Source organism: Myotis lucifugus, unplaced genomic scaffold (genome assembly GCF_000147115.1).
Source record: "Myotis lucifugus unplaced genomic scaffold, Myoluc2.0 scaffold_4, whole genome shotgun sequence".
In the NCBI taxonomy this organism is placed as follows: Eukaryota; Metazoa; Chordata; class Mammalia; order Chiroptera; family Vespertilionidae; genus Myotis; species Myotis lucifugus.
In genome coordinates this window covers 12046747-12065382 of record NW_005871052.1, presented here as the reverse complement: position 1 = coordinate 12065382, position 18636 = coordinate 12046747, and the positions used below count along the sequence as shown (strand labels likewise).

At 45.9% G+C, this 18636-nt stretch overlaps 2 protein-coding genes across 8 annotated transcripts in view; one reads left to right on the top strand and one right to left on the bottom strand.

Moving 5' to 3' along the window:
• Positions 1-14249: 14249 nt before the first annotated feature.
• On the bottom strand, positions 14250-18510 carry RTL5 (retrotransposon Gag like 5). Of its 7 annotated transcripts, none has more exons than XM_023764252.1 (3): positions 15250-18510; positions 14903-15013; positions 14671-14800 (listed from the first exon to the last, which is right to left on the bottom strand). In XM_023764252.1, the coding sequence occupies exon 1, from the start codon at positions 18415-18417 to the stop codon at positions 16753-16755; it is 1665 nt and encodes a 554-aa protein (XP_023620020.1). In that variant the 5' UTR covers positions 18418-18510; the 3' UTR covers positions 14671-14800; positions 14903-15013; positions 15250-16752. The 7 variants fall into 7 exon arrangements, with proteins under 7 accessions (XP_023620004.1, XP_023620020.1, XP_023620015.1 ...); XM_023764259.1 differs by having other exon boundaries at positions 14750-14821; XM_023764236.1 differs by lacking the exon at positions 14903-15013 and having other exon boundaries at positions 14250-14800; positions 16757-18510.
• NHSL2 (NHS like 2) overlaps positions 18499-18636 on the top strand; it is a 14765-nt gene continuing 14627 nt past the window's right edge. Inside the window, exon 1 of the mRNA XM_023765019.1 lies at positions 18499-18535. Within this exon, the coding sequence (XP_023620787.1) occupies positions 18499-18535 (37 nt within the window). The remainder of the gene's footprint in view (positions 18536-18636) is intronic.

Below are 18636 nucleotides of genomic sequence, written 5' to 3'. Positions count from 1 at the left end.
GTGATGTGTAGGACTGTGTGTGTTACTTTCCTCTTTGTTTGTAAATTCTGATTTTCCACTGTGATAAACATGTTTTGCTTTGTAATAAGAAAAAAAGAAAGACAAAAAAGAAAGAAATCAAAGTTGACAATTTCTTTATAAAGAAAGAGATTGCCGCCGAAACCGGTTTGGCTCAGTGGATAGAGCGTCGGCCTGCGGACTGAAAGGTCCCAGGTTCGATTCCGGTCAAGGGCATGTACCTGGGTTGCGGGCACATCCCCAGTAGGGGGCGTGCAAGAGGCAGCTGATCGATGTTTCTCTCTCATCGATGTTTCTAACTCTCTATCTCTTTCCCTTCCTCTCTGTAAAAAATCAATAAAATATATTTTAAAAAAAAAAAAAAAGAAAGAGATTGCCTAGAAGCCATTAGCAAGGAAAAAAATTGAGAAAGGTAGCAACCTGCCCCATCACCACTGGAACCGGTGGCAACTGTGTCAATGTGCCTTTCACACTGCAAAGTGCCCTCTCTGCCAAGGAGCCTGGCTGTCCAGAAAGTGGACTCTGAGATGGAGGTTAGTGTGCAGAAAGTTTATTAGGGATGCTTTTGGGATCAACCACTGTGGAAAGTGGGTAAGGAAGCAGGACTGTGCAGAGAGGATCAAGTAAACAGCACCACAGTCTCAAGGAAGGCTTCAGGTGACCTAACCTCGGTTCAGAGAGGAGACACAAGCTAAGTCGTGATGAGGAAGATTCTCAGAGCCAGCTCTGTCCAATCCGGGTCCCACCCTCTGTCCCTGGTGACACTGTTGCCCAAACTTTCAAGTGATTCATTTTGTGGTCAAATGGACAAATCTGTTCCTCCTCATTAATGTTGAACCAGTTTGTTCCCCCACATCCACTAATCAATTTTCAGATGGGCCAGTCTCAGTCCTGGAAATCACAAAGTGAAATATGACTTAGATGATGTAACACATAATGGCCCTTATTCTCCTGGAAAGCTGCTCTCTCTGGAGGAGAGCAGAGCTTTCTTGCACAAAGGACAAGCTTGACCCTCCCCAGATTGGGGGGGGGACATGGGAGGCTGCAGGCATTCCACTGAGTTAATCTTGAGTTAATCTTATTTACCTGTGAGATCAATTGGCTGCAGGCACCAGGCAAGTGACAGCAGTGGCAGAGCAGCCTGACAGCTGGGGACTGATTTATTAGTCCTTTTAATAGATGGGATTGCATGTAGTTAATTGAGCACGAGACTGGCATGAGTAAGTCCTATCTTTGGGCAACCCCCTTGTGATGTGGCACTCCTCGCTGGATGTCCTGCAGTGCAGAGGGATAAGGGGAGGAGAAGAGGGGGCAGATGACAAGTGGTGGCTCATTCCTGACCACTGTAAGGAATGCTGTGGGGGGCAGGCACCTCTGACCTGTGTGTTGCTGTGAGGAGGCTGTGCAGGACAAGGCAGTGCTTTTCAAGTGTGACCCTTGCACTAGCAGCCTCAGCACCCCTTGGGAACTTGTGAGAAAATCAAAATTTTGAGCTCCACTCCAGACTCACTCTGTTGTAAATGTTTCCCCCCACGTTCTGCGTGGTTCAGGGTTCAGGATCTGGAAGAGGAGCCGCACACAAATGAAAGAGAAGAGACAAGAGATAATTTGGAAATATTAGGGGGCCAGGCGGGTAAGTCCAACTCAAGGGGAAGGACTTCCCCTGGTGCTCAGGCCTCGCCAACCTTTTATTGGTTTGGGATACACCCATAGCCCTTAGGCAGGCAATTTCCAGTAACAGGCAGACTAGCCCATCAGCAAGGATTTACATAATAATAAATGGGGAAGTTGCTTCAGCTATCATTGTCTGGACTAACAGTGGGTGCACAGCTCTGACCTTTGCTAGGGCTTCAAGGGTCACCAGCCTTCCGGGTTCTCTGTCCATACCTCTCCGCTAGTGAAGACAATAGGCGGTTTCCCACATCACTCGATTAGAAACTCTGGGAGCAGGATCCAGCAATGTGTGTTTTAATAGACTCTCCAGGGAATTCTAATGCTCCCTAAAGTTTGAGACCCATTGGAGGAGTTATGTGAATAAAGCCTGGTGCGAGGAAGCCTGAGTTACTATCTATATGACTTTGGACAAGCCATCTAACCTCTAAGTGTCTCTCTTCACCTGTAAAATGGGGGAAATATGAGGAGGAGTACCTGCCTTATAGGGTTGTTGTGAAGATTAAATTTGTGAAGTGCTTATGAGTTATATATATAAATGTTAACTGCTATTGTTGGAAATAATGGAGCCTATGACTTCTCTCTGCTCCCTCAGCATGACAGTGGTTATGAGTAAAAACTGTGAGTAAAAAGCTCCTATGATTTGACAAGTAAAAAAATATGCTATAAAATTGTGCTTTATTGTGATTGTGCTTATCTAAAAATATGTATGCATATGGATAAGATAAAATTATGGGTGATTTCTTTTTCTAATCACAAACTTTTAAATTTGGTTAAATAGAATATATCTTTGGAATCAAAATATTAAGTAAATTCAGACAAAAAAAATGTATTGGATCATGGATAGCCAATGGGCAGAGTTGAAGTAAAGACTACTCGAGCCCTGGCTGGTGTGCTTGGTGGTTAGAGGGTCAACCCACGCACAGAAGGGTCACTGGTTCAATTCCCGGTCAAGGGCATGTACCTAGGTTGCAGGTTCGATCTTGAGCCCTGGTTGTGGCGTGTGCAGGAGGCAGCCAATCAATGTGTTTCTCTCACATTGGTGTTTCTCTCTCTCTCTTTTCTTTCTTTTTTTTCTCTCTCTCTCTCTCCCCTCTGTCCCTCCCTTCCATTATCTAAAAATCAATGGGAAACATATCCTGGGGTGAGGATTAAGAAAACAAAACAAAACAAAAAAAGACTACTCAAGAGGACACAAGTTATAGAACTGCCATATGTGGGTCCCCATCTCCACTCAGGGACAGAAAGGAAGTTCTGGGCTCATCATATCCCATCAAAGTAAAACACAAGGTCACTCAGGGTTAGAAGAGAAGAGATGTGAGCTAGAGTTTGGTCCATCTGGGCAGCCTCAATAACAGAAAAGAGGATGGCTGGCCCAGTGAGGACCACTGGGAGGTGAGATGAGTGCTGAGCAATGGACTCATCCTCAGGAAAGGCAAAAGTTTCTAGCTGAGAATCAGCATGGTCTTGGAATCTGTGAGACCTGGCTGATCGCTGTGGAGAAGTCTGAATATTTGGTGAGGGCTTCAACTAGATCTCCATCTGTAAAGGAGTAAATACACTAGTCAGCAGGATCTATGTCACCATCTTGCCACCTATATATCTCTAGGTACCATTGGGCTGTAAAATCCTGGCATAGGGCCAGAAGCTGACTTCAAAATCAAGATCCAGGTCAGATTATTGGGGTGGCTGTGTGGTCTGAAATTCCAACCACATTTGTCACTCTCAGCCCCACTTTCCTCTTTTAAAGTATAATACATAGAACAAAGACACGCCAGAAAAATTTCACTAAGATCTCAGTATGGTGTTTATCTCTACAGAGTATTTCTTTTCACCCCAGTAACCACTTGACTTTTACAAGGTAGCATACCTGTTGATATATGGTCACTATGGAATCTACTAAGATGCACTAGAATTTCTGCAGTTTATCACTTGGCTACCCTGATTCCTCTTGTGGCCTTTGTTTTGACATTAGAGTATGATATTATGGTATGTTTCTCACTTAATCAGGTTCTTTTTTTTCTGATAACTGCTTTATTGAGACAGCTTTATTGTGCATATGCCATATAATTCACCCATTTAAAGTGTACAATTCCATGGGTTTTTGTATATCTAAAGCATTGTGCAGTCATAACCACAACTTTAGAACATTTTCAACACTACAGAAAGAAACCCTGTACCCTAGTTCCCCTTACCTCCATCCCCTGGCAACCACTAATCAATTCTGTATCTATGGATTTGCCTACTCTGGACATGCCATATAAATAGAATCATTTACTATGTGTTATTAGTAACTTGTTTCTTTCACATGGCATAATGTTTTCAGGGTCCATCCATGTTGTAGCAACTGTCATTACTTCACTCTTTTTCATGGCGGATAACATTCCATTGTATGACTAAACCACATTTGGTTTATTTATCCATTCACCAGTTGATGCACATTTGGGTTACTTACATTTTTTTGCTATTATAAATAATACAGATATGAACATTATTATAGTTTTTGCATGAATGCATAGTTTCATTTATGTTGGGTATATGCCTAGGAGTAGAAGAGCTGGGTCTTACGATAGCTCCATATTTAACATTTTGAGGAACTGATCATTTTCCTAAGCAACCATGCCATGTTACATTCCCACCAGCAGTGTGAGAGGGTACTGGTTTCTCCATATCTTCATCAGCATTTGTCTAACTTTTTTTATTATAGCCATCCTAGTGGGTGTGAAATGGAGTCTCGGTGTGGTTTTTGTTTGCATTTCCCTAATGACTAACAATGTCTAGTATGTTTTCATGTGCTCCCTAGCCACTTGCATATCTTCTTTGGAGAAATATCTATTCAATTCTTTGCCCATTTTTGAATTGGGTTATGTCTTTTATTATTGACTAGAGGCTCGGTGCATGAAATTCAGTCCGGCCTGTGCCCTCAGACATCCCTCACGCTGCATGCACCAGTGACCATACTTTTCATACAGGTGAAAGGCATCTTCTGTTGTATGGGTAGCTACATTTTTTTGCCCTGATTATAAAAAGTAATACATAACATGATCCTTCTGAGGCAGTAGTACCATTTTCCCCATCTTATGGGTGGAAAAACTGAAGCAGAGAGAAATTAAGTAATTGGCTTTGTCACACAGTTATAAGTGTCAGAATCAGGGCTGACCACAAAATGTGCAAGCCAGAGTCCATGCATGTCATCACTACATCATCTTGTTTTTTCAGTATTAGAATAGCCTTGCCAGGTTTTAATTTTTAAATCTAAGAGACTGTTCCCAATATATAGGGTAGGGTCCCAAGGCCTGGCCGATGATCAGGGACAATCTGCGGGGCAACTGGCAGGCGGGGTGATCAGCCTCCCCACCACTGATCAGCCCCCCCCCCCCCACTGGCACCCGCCTTGGCTGGCGACCTGGCACCGCCTGTCAGCTGGCCCCACCCCAGATCACCGCTGCAGGTTGCCTCCCTCTCCTGTGTTGAGCATCTGCCCCCTGGTGGCCAGTGCACGTAATGGCGACCGGTAATTCTGCCAGTCATTCGATTTGCATATTAGGGTTTTATTATATAGGATTTGTGGGAAATGTTTATATATTATGGATACAAGTCTCTTGTCAGATATATGATTTGCAAATATTTTCTGGCATTTTATAGGCTGCCTTTTCACTTTCGTGATAGCATTATTTGTAACATAAAAGTTTTTTTATTTTGATAAACTCCAATTTATCTATTTTTTTCTTTTGTTGCTTATGATAATAGTGTCATATCTAAGAAACTGTTTCCTAATCCAAGGTCTCAAAGATTTACACCTGTAATTCCTTCTAAGTTTTAGCTCTTGTATGTAAACCTTTTATCAGTTTTGGTTTTAATTTTGTATGACTTTGAGAATGAATTCCAACTTCATTCTTTTGCATGTGGAAATTTAGTTGTCCCAGCACCACTTGTTGAAATGACTATTCTTTCTCCAGTGAAAGGACTTCACACCCTTGTCAAAAATCGATTTGCCACAGATGCATGCATTTATTTCTGGTCTGTCAGTTATGTTTCATTGATCTATATGTCCATCCTTATGCTAACAACACACTATTTTGATTACTGGAGCTTTGTATAAAATTTTAAAGTCAGGAAGTGTGAGTCTTCCAACTTTGTTCTTTATCAAGATTGTTTTGACCATTCTGGGTCCCTTGAATTTCCATATGAATTTTAGGCTCAGCTTATCAATTTCTACAAAGGATTTAGCTAGGCTTCTGATAGGGATTTCATTGAATCTGTAGATCATTTGGGGGAGTATTATCATCTTGACAATAGTAGGTATTTTGATCCATGAACATGGAATTTCTCCATTTGTTTCGATCTTCTTTAATTTCTTTCAACATGTTTTGTAAGTTTTCAGTGTACAAGTCTTGCATGACCTTGTTTAGCTTATTCTGTTTTATTCTTCTGATGGTATTATAGATGGAATTGTTTTCTTAATTTTATTTCATATTATTAATTGCAAGTGTATAGCAATAGAGTTTTTGTATTGATTTTATATTCCACAACCTTGTAGAACTCATTTATTAATTCTAATAGGTTTTTAGCAGATTCCTTATAATTTCTATATACAAAATCATGCCATCTGCAATTATAGTTTACTTCTTCCTTTGCAATCTTTCCAATGCTTTTTCTTTATTGGTTTTTTTTTTTAAATCAAATTGCTCTGGCTAGAATCTTCAGTACAATGTTGAGAGAAGTAGCGAGAATGGACTTAGAAGGAAAGCTTCTAATGTTTCGCCATTATGATGTTATTGTGGATTTTTCATAGAAGCTCTTTGTCAGGTTGAGGAAATTCCTTTGTACTCCTACTTTGTTGAGTGTTTTTATCATGAAAGCGTGTTGGGTTTTTGTCAAATTCTTTTTCTATTTCTATTGAGATTATCATGTTTTAGTTTTTTTTATCCTATTTATATTCTGTATTTCATTAATTGATTTTAAGATGTTAAAATAAGTTTGCATTTCTGGGATAAATCCTCCTACTTAGTTATGGTGTATGATCCTTTTTATCTGTTACTAGATTTGGTTTGAGAGTATTTTGTTGAGGATTTTTTTGTCCATATTTATAAGAGACTAGAGACCTGGTGCACTAAATTTGTGCATGGGAGGTTGTTGCTCAACCCGGCCTGCACCCTCTCCAATCTGGGACCCCTCAGGGGATGTCTGACTGCCAGAATCGGGCCTAAACCAGCAGTAGGACATCCCTCTCACAATCCAGGACTGCTGGCTCCTAACTGCTTGCCTGCCTGCCTGATTGCCCCTAACCGCTTCTGCCTGCCAGCCTGATCACCCCCTAACCGCTCCTCTGCAGGCCTAATTGATGCCTAACTGCTCCCCTGCCAGCCTGATCACCCCCAATTGCCCTCCCCTGCCAGCCTGATTGCCCCCAACTGCCCTCCCCTGCTGGCCTGATCACCCCCAACTGCCCTCCACTGCCGGCCTGATTGCCCACAACTGCCCTCCCCTGCCAGCCTGATTGTCCACAAATTCCCTCCCCTGCCACAACCTGCCTCCTCCACTGGGACCAGCCTCCTCTGCACTACGCAGAGCCGCAGGACTCCCAGGCCTCACCATGCAGAGTGGCTGCTGGGCCCCACCTCTGCTGTGTGCACGGCCGTCTTGTGGAGGCCATCTTGTGGCGGCCATCTTGTGATGACATCGCACGAGGGTGTGATGCCACCTAGGCTTTTATTATATAGGATATTGATCTGTAGTTTTCTTGTGATATTTCTGTCTAGTTTTGATATCAGTGTAATACTGACCTCGGAGAATGAGTTAAAAAGTGTTACTTTCTCTTCTATATTTTGAAAGAGTTTGTAAAGAATTGACATTAATTCATCTTTAAATGTTTGGTAGAATTCACCAAAGAAGCCATCTGTGTCTTTGCTTTTCTTCATGGGTAGTTTTGGTTACTAATTCAGTCTCTTTACTTATTACAGGTTCACTTGGAGTTTCTATTTTTTTCTTCAATTATTTGCAGCAGTTTCTATCTTTCTAGGAATTTATGCAATTCATCTATGTCATATAATTTATTGTCATATAATTATTCATAGTATTCCTTTTATACTTCTTTTTATTTCTGTAAGGGCAATTGTAATTTCTAATTTTAGTAATTGACTCTCTTTTATTCTTGGTCAATATAGCTAACTAAAGTTTATTTGAATTCTCATTTGGTACTCAGTCTCCTTCAGCCTATATTTGGGAGCTTTGGTCAACCTAAGAAATACATGTGTTTATTTTATAGTCAAGAAAATAAGTTTTCTTCACATTCTAGCATGTGGAGTTCTCAATCTGAACCCCCAAAGCATACTGCTCTGTCCCCTAGACTAACTGAAGCAAATTCATTCAGCCTCTTTATTAGCCAATGGCAGTAGTTCATAAGGCTATTGCTGTCCCACCCTCTCACTTTGGAAATTGTAAGCTGCAACCTTTTTAGCAAAAGGCCATCAGGCAAATATTGATTATTTCTGAGTCAAAATTGGAGCTTAGGGAAGAGCAGAAGGCAAAGGATCCTGGCCAGCTAGGATCCCCAAGCAAGGCATTGTGAGTAGACCTGGGGCCTGGGGCAGTGCTCTTTTTGAGTACTGAATTGGAATGGAGACAACTTAGAAAAACAGAGGCCTACTGCTGTTCCAACCATTTGTCTCCTTAGTTGCGGCCTCCAGGACATGCTGCTCTAGCTGGCAGGGACTCAGCTGACAGGTGGCAAAGCCAGGAGGTCAGGAAAAAGCATTTGGTATTTTGGAAAAGTACCAATTCTGACTGGTGTTCTGGGGTGCATGGCACAGTTGATAATCTTGCCCCTTCTCTCTGGGAGCCTTAAGCCTGACTTGTGTGCTAGGACAAATGCATCCATTATCTCCACAGAAAATATATTAGAGGCAATAAAATGTCCACTTAAAGATTATTTTAAGATTAATTGGAAATCTGTGTGTGAACGATTTTTAAAATAAAGCCAAACCCACCAAGATTTTACTGGTAAGGAAGTGGCAACAAATCAACTCATAGGGATGGGTGTATGGTGAGCTTGAAATTCAGACCAAGTGTGACAGTCAGTCCCGGCCCCACCCTGAGCTGCTGACTCAGGACCAAGAGGAAGAGGGATCTGCCAGACTTCAAGACTTCTGTAAACAGTTCTTGAAAGAGAAACCACACACTTGTCTTTCTGCCAGCCCCCCTTCCCCCTCCCACACCCTCCAGCTTCTCCTCAAAACTGACAGTGCAGCCATTGTCTTTTCTCTGACATCCAAGGGCAAAGCTTGTTAACTTGAGCTCCATGAACCTCCAAGGGCTATGTGGAGAGAATTTAGGGGGGTCTATGAACTTGGATGAGAAAAGTATTTGATCTTATTTCCACTAACCTCTAAGAGAAATTTAACATTTCCTCAACTTAGGAATATAGGCAACAAGCCACAATAGTATTAGCGGTATCTGTGACTTTATTCCCCAATAGAATCACAAATATTTTCACATCATATTACAGTTATTGTATCTCAGAAAAGTCACTGATGCTCATCATTACTTCAATCTATAGACTGGCCACTAAATTTTGTCCTTCGTTGCACTATTAAAGAAGCAATATAACAAGATCACAATTTCTTAAACATATTTTATAGCTATTTCAATAGGATTGGTTTCCTTTGTAATTCTATATATTTTATTTTATGCATCTGAAAACATTATTCTGAGAAGGGGTTTAGAGGCTTCACCAAACTGCTAGAGGAATCTATGACCTAAAAGAGATTAAGACCCCTGCTCTGGATCTTGGCACTCTCCTGCTCCACTGGCCTCATTTCTGACCCACAGAACTTTCGCTATCTGTCCGGCAAGCTCAAAAGCACTTGCATACTAGTGTTGTGACACTGGGCAACTTAGACTTTCTGTGCCATTTCTTAATCTACAGAATGGGGAATAACACTATCTACTTTATAAGGTTGTTGTGATGATTCAATAAGTTAATAAATGGAAAGCACTTAGTGTCCAACAAATAGTAAGTACTAATAAGTATTTGCTATTTTTTTTATTGTTGGTTCATATCACTTATCTTACTAATCTATCCTATTATTATCTCCATTTTTAGAAAAGGCGAACTGGGACTTAGAGAGGGAAAATGACAAACCCAAGGGTACACAAAGAAGTGGCAGAGCCAGACTTCAAAAACAGGTCTGTGTGACTCTGACGCCAAGTGGAGGTCACTCCCCACCACACCACTAAGAGTGAGTGATGGCCCCTCAAAGAGGCAGAAGCCATCAACAGGGTGCTCAGTTGGGAATGAACAACCAGCTTTGCAAGCTCTTGCTTTCTCTTCCCCAATTTGTCCCTGCTGTCCACATGTCCAACTTGATGGGCGTGGGGGTTCTCCCAGAGCCTTCAGCCAAATCTGAAGAGGCCAGGGCTTCTCCAAACAGCTACTGCCAATGCAGACCCACCTGAGAAAGGGACGAGTGCATGTTCTCACACTGAACAGGAGCCTCGCAGCAACAAACTCATTTGGAGTCATGAACCTGCCTCTGGTCTCCAGAGCTACTCAAGCCTCACAGAGCAATGGAATTGGAGGAGTAAGTAGGGATTCAGAAGGGCAGGAGTTTGTCTGGGGAGTGAAGGCTGCCTCCTGGAGAAAGTGGTCTATGAGCTGAGGAGATTGCCAGTTCGAGTGGGACCAAGAGTGTTTATGAATTTCTAAGGCAGAGGGAATAGGATGTTCAAAGGCCCTGGTATGCAAGGAAGAAGGGAATAATTCAGAATGCCTGAGGTTTGGATTGAGTGGAAGAGGGAAGTGGGATGACATGGGGAGATGAGACGGCATACATAGTTTATGAGCAGATAGTGAAGAATGCCAGAATCAGGTCCACAAGTCTTCTACTAGAGGAAGGAGAACCACGAAAGGGTTTTTGTATAGGAGCAACAGGACCTACACCCTTCCCCCTGCAAGCATGCAGAAGGTGGGCTGATCAGAAGGGGTAGAGACTAGAGGCTGGTTAGACCAGCAAGTAGGCTACTTCAGTAGTCCAGATGAGAGGTAAGGAGAGGCTGAACTTGGGGGTAGAAGTCTGGAACTTCTGGAAACTCTCTCTGGCTTATGTGTCCTCCATGGTGAGGAACTGGCAAGATTGTAATTGCTGGGGGACTTGCCCTCCTCAGGTTTGGTTGTGCATGAATCCTGTGAGGCAAGGTTTCCTCAGTTCAGAGGATAATCACCATGAGTCCGCACCTTCCGTTTTAGCCTCTTCCTCATATAAACAGTATACAGCAAGAGCAGAATAAAAAGCCAGGACCATACTTTCTGTCACCCTCAACTACCCCCAATAGAGTTGCTAAGGTAAGGGGCCCCAGCTCTATCCCAATGTGTGGCAGGCAGGAAGGGATGTAGGGACTCAAAGAGCAGGTCAGAACCTGCCCTCTGTCAAAGGAAATATCCACCCTCCTAAGCCTTTCAGAGACTGTTTTCTTACAATTAGGTCTCGCTGTTACCAGGGCAACTAAGAACTCTGGGCTTTGTGTTTCTGTGTTTGTTGAATCCCTGAGGAGAAGTGGCCCATAGAGCTTTCCCTAGTCTGGGCAGGATGCAGGAACTGCTAGTGGGAGGTGGAGACACCCCCCTCCCCAGTTTGGGGGTAATCTCTTGCCTTGGTAATGCCTATTCTTATTTTATGGGAGGGGCAAGGGCTCCATGTGAGTCAGTTCTGATATTCAAGGGTAAGGTTTAGGCTTATCTGAACCTGGTATCCAAGGGCCAGACTTCTGCATCCATCCTATGTCACCTCACTCTCAGGGAGGTGCAATCTGAGCAGGTGTCTAGCAGGGGCAAGCTCACACCAGACCATGAGATATTCTGGGGTCATTACACAAATGTTTTTTGATCACTTACTATGTGCTTAGTGTGGGATCTCCAGGCTGGTTTCTGCTCTGGAGAGCTCTAAGGGAAGACTCAGAACCAAATTAGCCATTAAATGTCCCTGAGCTAGTTAGTCCCTGAGACTTTTCTGCACTGGGCTGGGCTGGGTATTAGACTTGCTTAGGGTGTTTTTTAGACATAGAAATTCCTAAAGATTCTGATTCCATCAGTGTGGGTGTGAGTGGAGGGTGCTGGTTAAGAGTTCTAAATACTCTTAACCAAACTGCTGGAGTTCACAGTAGAATTGTGCAAATGAAGCAAGTGACCTTGAGCTGTCAGTTTCCTCACAGAATGAATGAGGGGAACAGTGGATTCACCAATATTTTCTCTTTCTTCCCCCATCCCTTGGGAACAGGATTTTTATGGCCCTCACCATCCTTGTCATTCTTCTACTGCCCCTATTCTTTTCTTCCTTCTCCTTTTCCTTTATTCTAATATTTTCTTACTCCTGGCATGCAAAAAGGTTTCTGTGAGGTGCAACCTGATCACCTTCCATTGGCTGCCCTGGACCACAGGCAAGGCCTGCCCATCTCTTGGACACCCTCCCCCACCCATTCTGCTGCAGTAGCCCAGAAAGGCATTGGCATTTCTGGCACCCTGTCTGCTGATTCATCTTGAATCCCATCAACTGAAGTTCTCAGATTTCTTTTTCCACAAGTTTCTTCCAAGACTCATCTTCCCCACTCAGTCTCCTGCAGTTGGTTTCTGAACCTGACTGCAAGATCTCACATGTGCACCTGGCAAAGGTCATATCAGCACATCCTTCCAGATTAGGGAGATTAGAATTGTGATTCCATTTTGGAGGGGAGCCTCCAGTCCTCCAGGCTTCATATGATCTGCAGATGCCCCTAGCAGGCAACCTCTAGGTCTTCATTCAGCAGCCAACTTATTCACTCACTTATTCGTTTATGTACCAAACTAGGGTTGAGAGCCTACTGTGTACACAGCCATGTGCTAGGCCTCAGGGATCCAGCAGTGACTATGGTCTGAGTAGGAATGGGAGTCAGTGGCAGGGCCAGACTAGAATCCAAGACCCTGTTCCCTATACTCATGGGGCTTCCAGCAGGGTTGGACAAGGCTCACCCTACTCTTCTTACTTTCCCCTACCTGATCTGATGGGCCATGAGACAATCTGGGGTCACCGATCCCTGCCAGCAATGAACATGAGAAACTCCAGGGGTGCTGGAGACCTTACCTGATACCAGAAGCAGAACAGGAAGCCCCAGTGCTCACAATGCAGCTCAGGCCCCACAACCTTGTACCTCCCCAGAGGACAGTCAGCCACACACTCATGCAAACTCATCACCACAAACTTGGCACTACCACTGCCTACCCTTCTCTGCAGCACAGAACTGCCACCTGGCTGGTTCTCCCAGAGCCTCCAGAGATCATGCACCTGATGCAGCTCTTGTTGCTTGGGCAAAGGCCCAGAATCTAGTCAGGTTAAGGCTTGAGCTCATCAGGGGCTTCCTGGGAAATAGCATGGTGGATTAGAGTTGAAAGACTGTGAGTTTGGAAGTCACACAGACCTGAGTCCACTGTGGAACCTAATATCTCTAAGATCCAAGTCCCTCAGCTCTAAAAGGAGACACCTACCTAATTGAGTTGTTGTGGGAATGAAATGAGATGATGTTGGTGAAAGTGGCACATGGTCAGAAACGCACTGGTTGCCTCCCTCTCTTCCTTCCTTCTGTCCTTCCTTCCTTCCCCTGAAAGGAGCAAAGCCAATGTGCCTCTGAAACTGGGCTTTGTATCTTGCTGCAGTTCTTTCATCTGGAGGGAAGGTGGGCAGTATGGGGCAGACCCGGAAGACAGTAGAACCTGTGAGTGGAGGCAGAGAGGAGCTGACTATTGGGCAGCTGCGGGGCTGAGAAAGAGCCACTTACCAGCTATAAACCTTGGGCCAGTGACTTCTCTTAAGCCTGTTTCCTCATCTCTAAGATGAGGGTAAATGAACTGGGATAATGGATAATCAAGTGTGTGGCTCAGCACTTGTACTTAGTAGGGGGCTCAATAAACCTTCCCACCCATTGTACCAGAAAATTAATTTCCAATTCATGGCTGGAAAACTTGAGCAAATCCCAGAATGGGGTTCAGTTTCTTCTGACCCACATGCTATGAGGGCAGTGAAATCTTGCTGGGAGGGTCTCTGTGTGTACTGTGGGGCTGTTTAAAAACTGCACCTGCTAGTTTACTGGTGTCACACAGCACCACCTAGTGCCCAAAAGTGTAAAGGCCCTCCTGCCTGCCTCACCCTGCTTGGCCTCCCTTCCCAGGGCCTGTGTGTGTGTGTGTGTGTGAGAGAGAGAGAGAGAGAGAGAGAGAGAGAGAGAGAGAGAGAGTTGGGGGACACTGTTATAGGATGGTACAGCTGGGCCACTCATAGCTTTATATCCCAGTTAGTGGAGAACTAATGCTATTTTTCAAGATGCCTAGTCCCTCCACTTCCTTCCGACACAAATGCAGAGGACTGTAGGAAGGTCCTTTGAGCTTCACTGGGCCATAGTTTCCTCATCTAAGGATTTCAAGGTTTTAGGATAGGGTTGTTTCAGGCAAGGTGTCTGGTAAGTGCCTGATGCCTCTGGGTACCCACCTATGCTTGCTCAATAACCCAGACAGTCACTGTCTTTACACACCCTTTATATTTTTATTGAGGAGAAAGCTTTAGCATATAGAATGATTTCTTATCTTCACAACACAGTAATGCAACAATAACACATTTATTTCCAACCCACTTTCTCCCGAGTCTCTGGGAATCCTTGGGCTGCTTTCATACCCCTGCATGCGTTTTCCCCCACCCCGCTTTCAACCCAAGAAAGTGCCCATAACCCATAGTTTCTCTTACAGTTCTTGTGGCTATCACATCACAACAATATTAAAGATCTGGGAAAGGGGGGAAGAGGGTCAAAGGGGAACCCAGGTCCCCTTGCCTTCAGAGGCCCAGGAACCAGCTCACTGCTCACCCACTCTTTCCCCGGCTAAGACTACAAGGTCTCAGGGTGAGAAGCACCATAGGAACAGTCAGAGCCTGTGTTGAGGAGTCCCTGGATGTGGGGGTGCAAGGCACCTGTCCTTTGCACTTCTCTGGCAGGGACATGAGCAGTAGGGCCATTGTGTTGACCATCAGCAAACAGGGTCGACAGCCTCGAAGAACAGTAGTTCCCCTTCTGGAACTCTCTCCTGAGGAAATAGCTGAAAAACAGACAAAATTTTCTTTACAGTGTTGTTCACTCCTGCACTGGTGGGGATGGGGAAAACCAGGTTACTGAAATATCCAATGAATTAGGAGAATACCTCAATTATTCAGTGTGCATGACTGACTGCATAGGTGGCAGCCATTTTAAATCCTGCTGATCATGAGCTTGCAGGATGATCTCCGCTTTGAAAAGACATACTGAAAACACACTAGAAAGAAAGGCAGCAAATAGTACTTGCGTCTGTGTGGTGGGGTTCTGAATGTTTGGGATTTTTTTTGTGTCCTTATAGTTTTCTCTATTTTCTACATTTTCTATAATGATTATGCATTACTTTTCTCTTTGGAGGAGGAGGAAGCCTTTTTAAAAGGTAGCAACAGGTTATAAGAACCTGGCTCCCCTGGTCCCCAGGCTGAGAAATTTATGATAAACAAAACGGCTTCTTACCTTCTGCTGATGAGTAGAGACCTCACCAGCAACCAGCAGCGAACTGGTCATCCTCCAGCTCCTTCCTCTTGCTTCCAGGCTCAAAATTCTAAGGCTGGGGTGAGGCTATCTACCAGACTCCAGTGAGGAACAGAGGCTTGATTTACTCTGCTCTATTCCCTCTGACTACAGACACTTTGATTGCGCTTGCCCAGCTGCCAGGCTCAGTGTCAAGGGCAGTTCAGGCCAGCAGTGGATTTGCCTAGAATTCTGTGGCCAGTGACAGTTTCTGGACCCATTGCAAGCAGCAGGACTCTTTATAAGGGTCCCTAGGTTTGTACCCAGAAGTCCCAGGAGTTACTAGGAGGCAGTCGGCAGTCACCCTCTCCAGCCTTACCATCTAATCGAAGCCCAGCATCAGGCTATGGCTTGCCCCCCATGTGAGAGACGTGAGGATGGCCTGGCTGACAGGCTACAGTCTCTGTAGAGAGAAACTTCTTCTCTCTTCTGAGAACTACCGAATCCTTTAAGTTGAAATTAAAGAGCAGGCCTTGGGCCCTCTCTGTCATTGGTAGTCCGGGAAGGAAAGGCCAGTTAGGCCTTCTATGAACCCCCAAAGATGGCAAGTCTCCTGCAAAGACCTTTGGCTGGGGGTTGCAGTCCAAGACCTGGCCTGGGGAGGAGACCGCCATCCCTAAGGAAAGAGTCACTCCTCACAATGTCAAACTGAGTTGTTGCTGCTTTTTTCTCCTCTTCTTCCACCTCCCCCATTTTCCAGGCAACACCAAGGAAAGGGGTAACACTGGGTTCTGTCCACCAGGGATGCCCGGGAGGGCAGTGTGGTAAGAAGAAAGGGCCCCAGATTTGGTGAGCTTGTCCAAGGACCCTGATACAGTAGTCTGTGGGAAGGTTGAACTAGCTTGCTCAGCCACCAAGGACAAACCTCAGTGAAATGTCCATTTGACAAGTAGCTTTGCCCATCCTCACTAGACTACATGTAGGATCCTCTTTGAGCCCTTCTGCTGGAGGATGAACCAAGTGTAGGCTTCTAGGCACATTTATGGATCCCATCCTGCTCTCTGTCGATTATATCTAGTAAATGTCCTCAGGAGTTCAGTGTAGCCCATCCTTTCACTTATTGGGGCAGATTATTGAGGTATTGGGTGAAGCTCTGGTGAGCCAGTCAGAGTTGATAAAACCATAGAACACAGGGTTAGGAACAATTAGAGGGGAAATGCAAGGGGGTGACCAGTTCATTTACGGGAATAGGCCCAGAAACCTGCTCACTAGCTTGTGGTAGGACTGTGCAGAGCGCATAGTCAAGAGGACAGCTATTGCTGACCCCTCCTTTCCCAAGTGGTCATGGCTGCAAGATGGTCTGGCGTTCTACAGGTCTTCTTCAGGTTCTTCAGGTCTAGAACTCCCTTAAGTACTAGTCAGAAAAGGGGGCAAGGTGTGGCAGCAATAGCAAGGACAGGGGACGCAGTGGAAGGGTGTGTTCTGGGTGGCCATCCCCCCCAGCACTCACACGCGAATTCGGCCACGTGCAGCCCGATGGCCTCCCTGTCTTGGAGTGAGGCGGAATAGTACTGGGGGCCGTCTTCGAGTTTGGCGTTGCACCAACCGACCTGCCCTGCGAATCAGTGGTGGTGAACTGTAGAAGGGTGAATTGGTACCTGGAAGGCCCTCCAGCAGTGGGACTCGATTCTGGTTCCTCCGTCTGCTGGCCTGTATTATGGGAGGTGATGTATCTAGGAAATTTTCATGATAGAAGCCAGGAGTCTGGGATGAAGCATTGGCATAGGTCGGCATCACGTCCATGAACTCATCTAGGTCATCATCCTGGGCCTCATCCTCTGTCTCTTCCTCGGGTTCTGGCTCCTGCTCTGGCTCCTGCCCTGGTTCCTGGCCCTTATCCTCATCCTTTTTCTCACCCTCATTATTCTTCCTCATTTCTTCCTCTTTCTCATCTATATCATCCACCACGATCTCGTCTTCATTGTCGTTGTCCTCCTCCTGGTTCTGTTTTATCTCCTCCTTCCTCATCTCTTCCTCCTTTTTCCTCTTTTCCTCCTGCTCCCTCATCTCTTGCTGAATAGCTCTCACACACCTCCGCTGGTCCTTGAGAAGCCTGAGCGTGTGCACCTCTGCATCTTCATCCTCACTGTAGCGCTCTTCTCCACTGCCCTCGACATTAGGGTCTGCAGCAAAAGGGAAGAAGATATTGCGAACCCCAGGGAGTGGGATTGGCTTAGGGACACCCACTTTTCTTTCTATCTCCACACATTCAAGAATCAGCTCATCCAGGTCGGCCATTTCAGTTGACCATAAGAGCTCCTTGCGGAAGAATTCTGAAAGGCCTTTGAGGAACTGGTTTTGAAGGCGGCAGTCATCCCAAGATAAGAATTGGGCCAGGAACTGAAAAGCATCTGCATAGCTGCCTAGGGTACAGTTTCCCTGCATAAGCTTGCGGATGGCCTTTTTCGCCACACTTGGGGGGATAGGGCCACAGAATTTCTTACGGATTTCATCCAGGAAGCGCGGGATGTTGGCATGTAGGGGGCTTCCTTCCTGGGTGACTGAGATGGCCCAGTCCTTGGCGTTACCAGTGAAAAAGGAAATCAGAAAGGCCACCTGCTCAGCACCCCCAGGGAAATGATCCTCGTGGTCGGCTATGAAGGTCTCTAGCCGCATCAGGAATTCAGGCAGGTAGACCGGGTCGCCTGAAAAGGGCTCTAGCTCAGGCCACTCCAGAGGCAGCATAGGAGGCTGCGGGGGCAGTTCCTTGGAGGCGGGCAGGGGCAGCGCCGGCGGCGGGGGCGGGCTGGGCTGTGGGGGAGGGTCGACCTGGCCTTCTGAGGTGCCGCAGTCCTGGGTGGCGTTGACCAACAGCTCCTCTGAGGCGCGCTCGGGCTCCGTGCGTGGGGGAGGCCAGCGCATGAAGGGCAGTTCGCCCTCGGGCACGGAGTCTATCTCGCTGAGCGGGAACTCAAAGTTCTCCTCCGCTAGGACCGGCACTGGCCAGCGCACAAAGCTGGAGACATTGCCCCGCAAGGAATTCACCTCAGCCAGGGCTCTTCCGAGCTGAAGGCCCAAATTGGCATTCTCCCCGCGAAGGGCATTTAATTCTTCTCGCAGGGCCACGTTCGCCATGCGTAGGCTATTGAGGTTTCCTGACGCCTCGGACATCTGGACTCGCCCGGAGCCCTGGGTCCGCGGGCGGGGTAGGGATGCGGGGTAGAGAGCTAGGCACTCGGAAAGGAGGCCGAAATGCGGAGGGGCACGGAAAGGGAGCCGTGGGTGCGGGGTAGGCCCGAGCCACACCCACCGGGGCGAGCACGGCTGGCGGACGGGCGCTGCGAGGCGCAAAAGCCTGGCGGCGGGGCTTGGTGTCGCGTTACCTGGTCA

Bases quoted from the DNA above. Each gene is read 5' to 3' on its own strand.
- RTL5 (XM_023764236.1), bottom strand. From the start codon at position 18,417: ATGTCCGAGGCGTCAGGAAACCTCAATAGCCTACGCATGGCGAACGTG. The intron at 14,801-16,756 runs GTGAGTGCTGGG...TCTGTTTTTCAG, and splicing joins GCACGTGGCCGAATTCGCGT to CTATTTCCTCAGGAGAGAGT.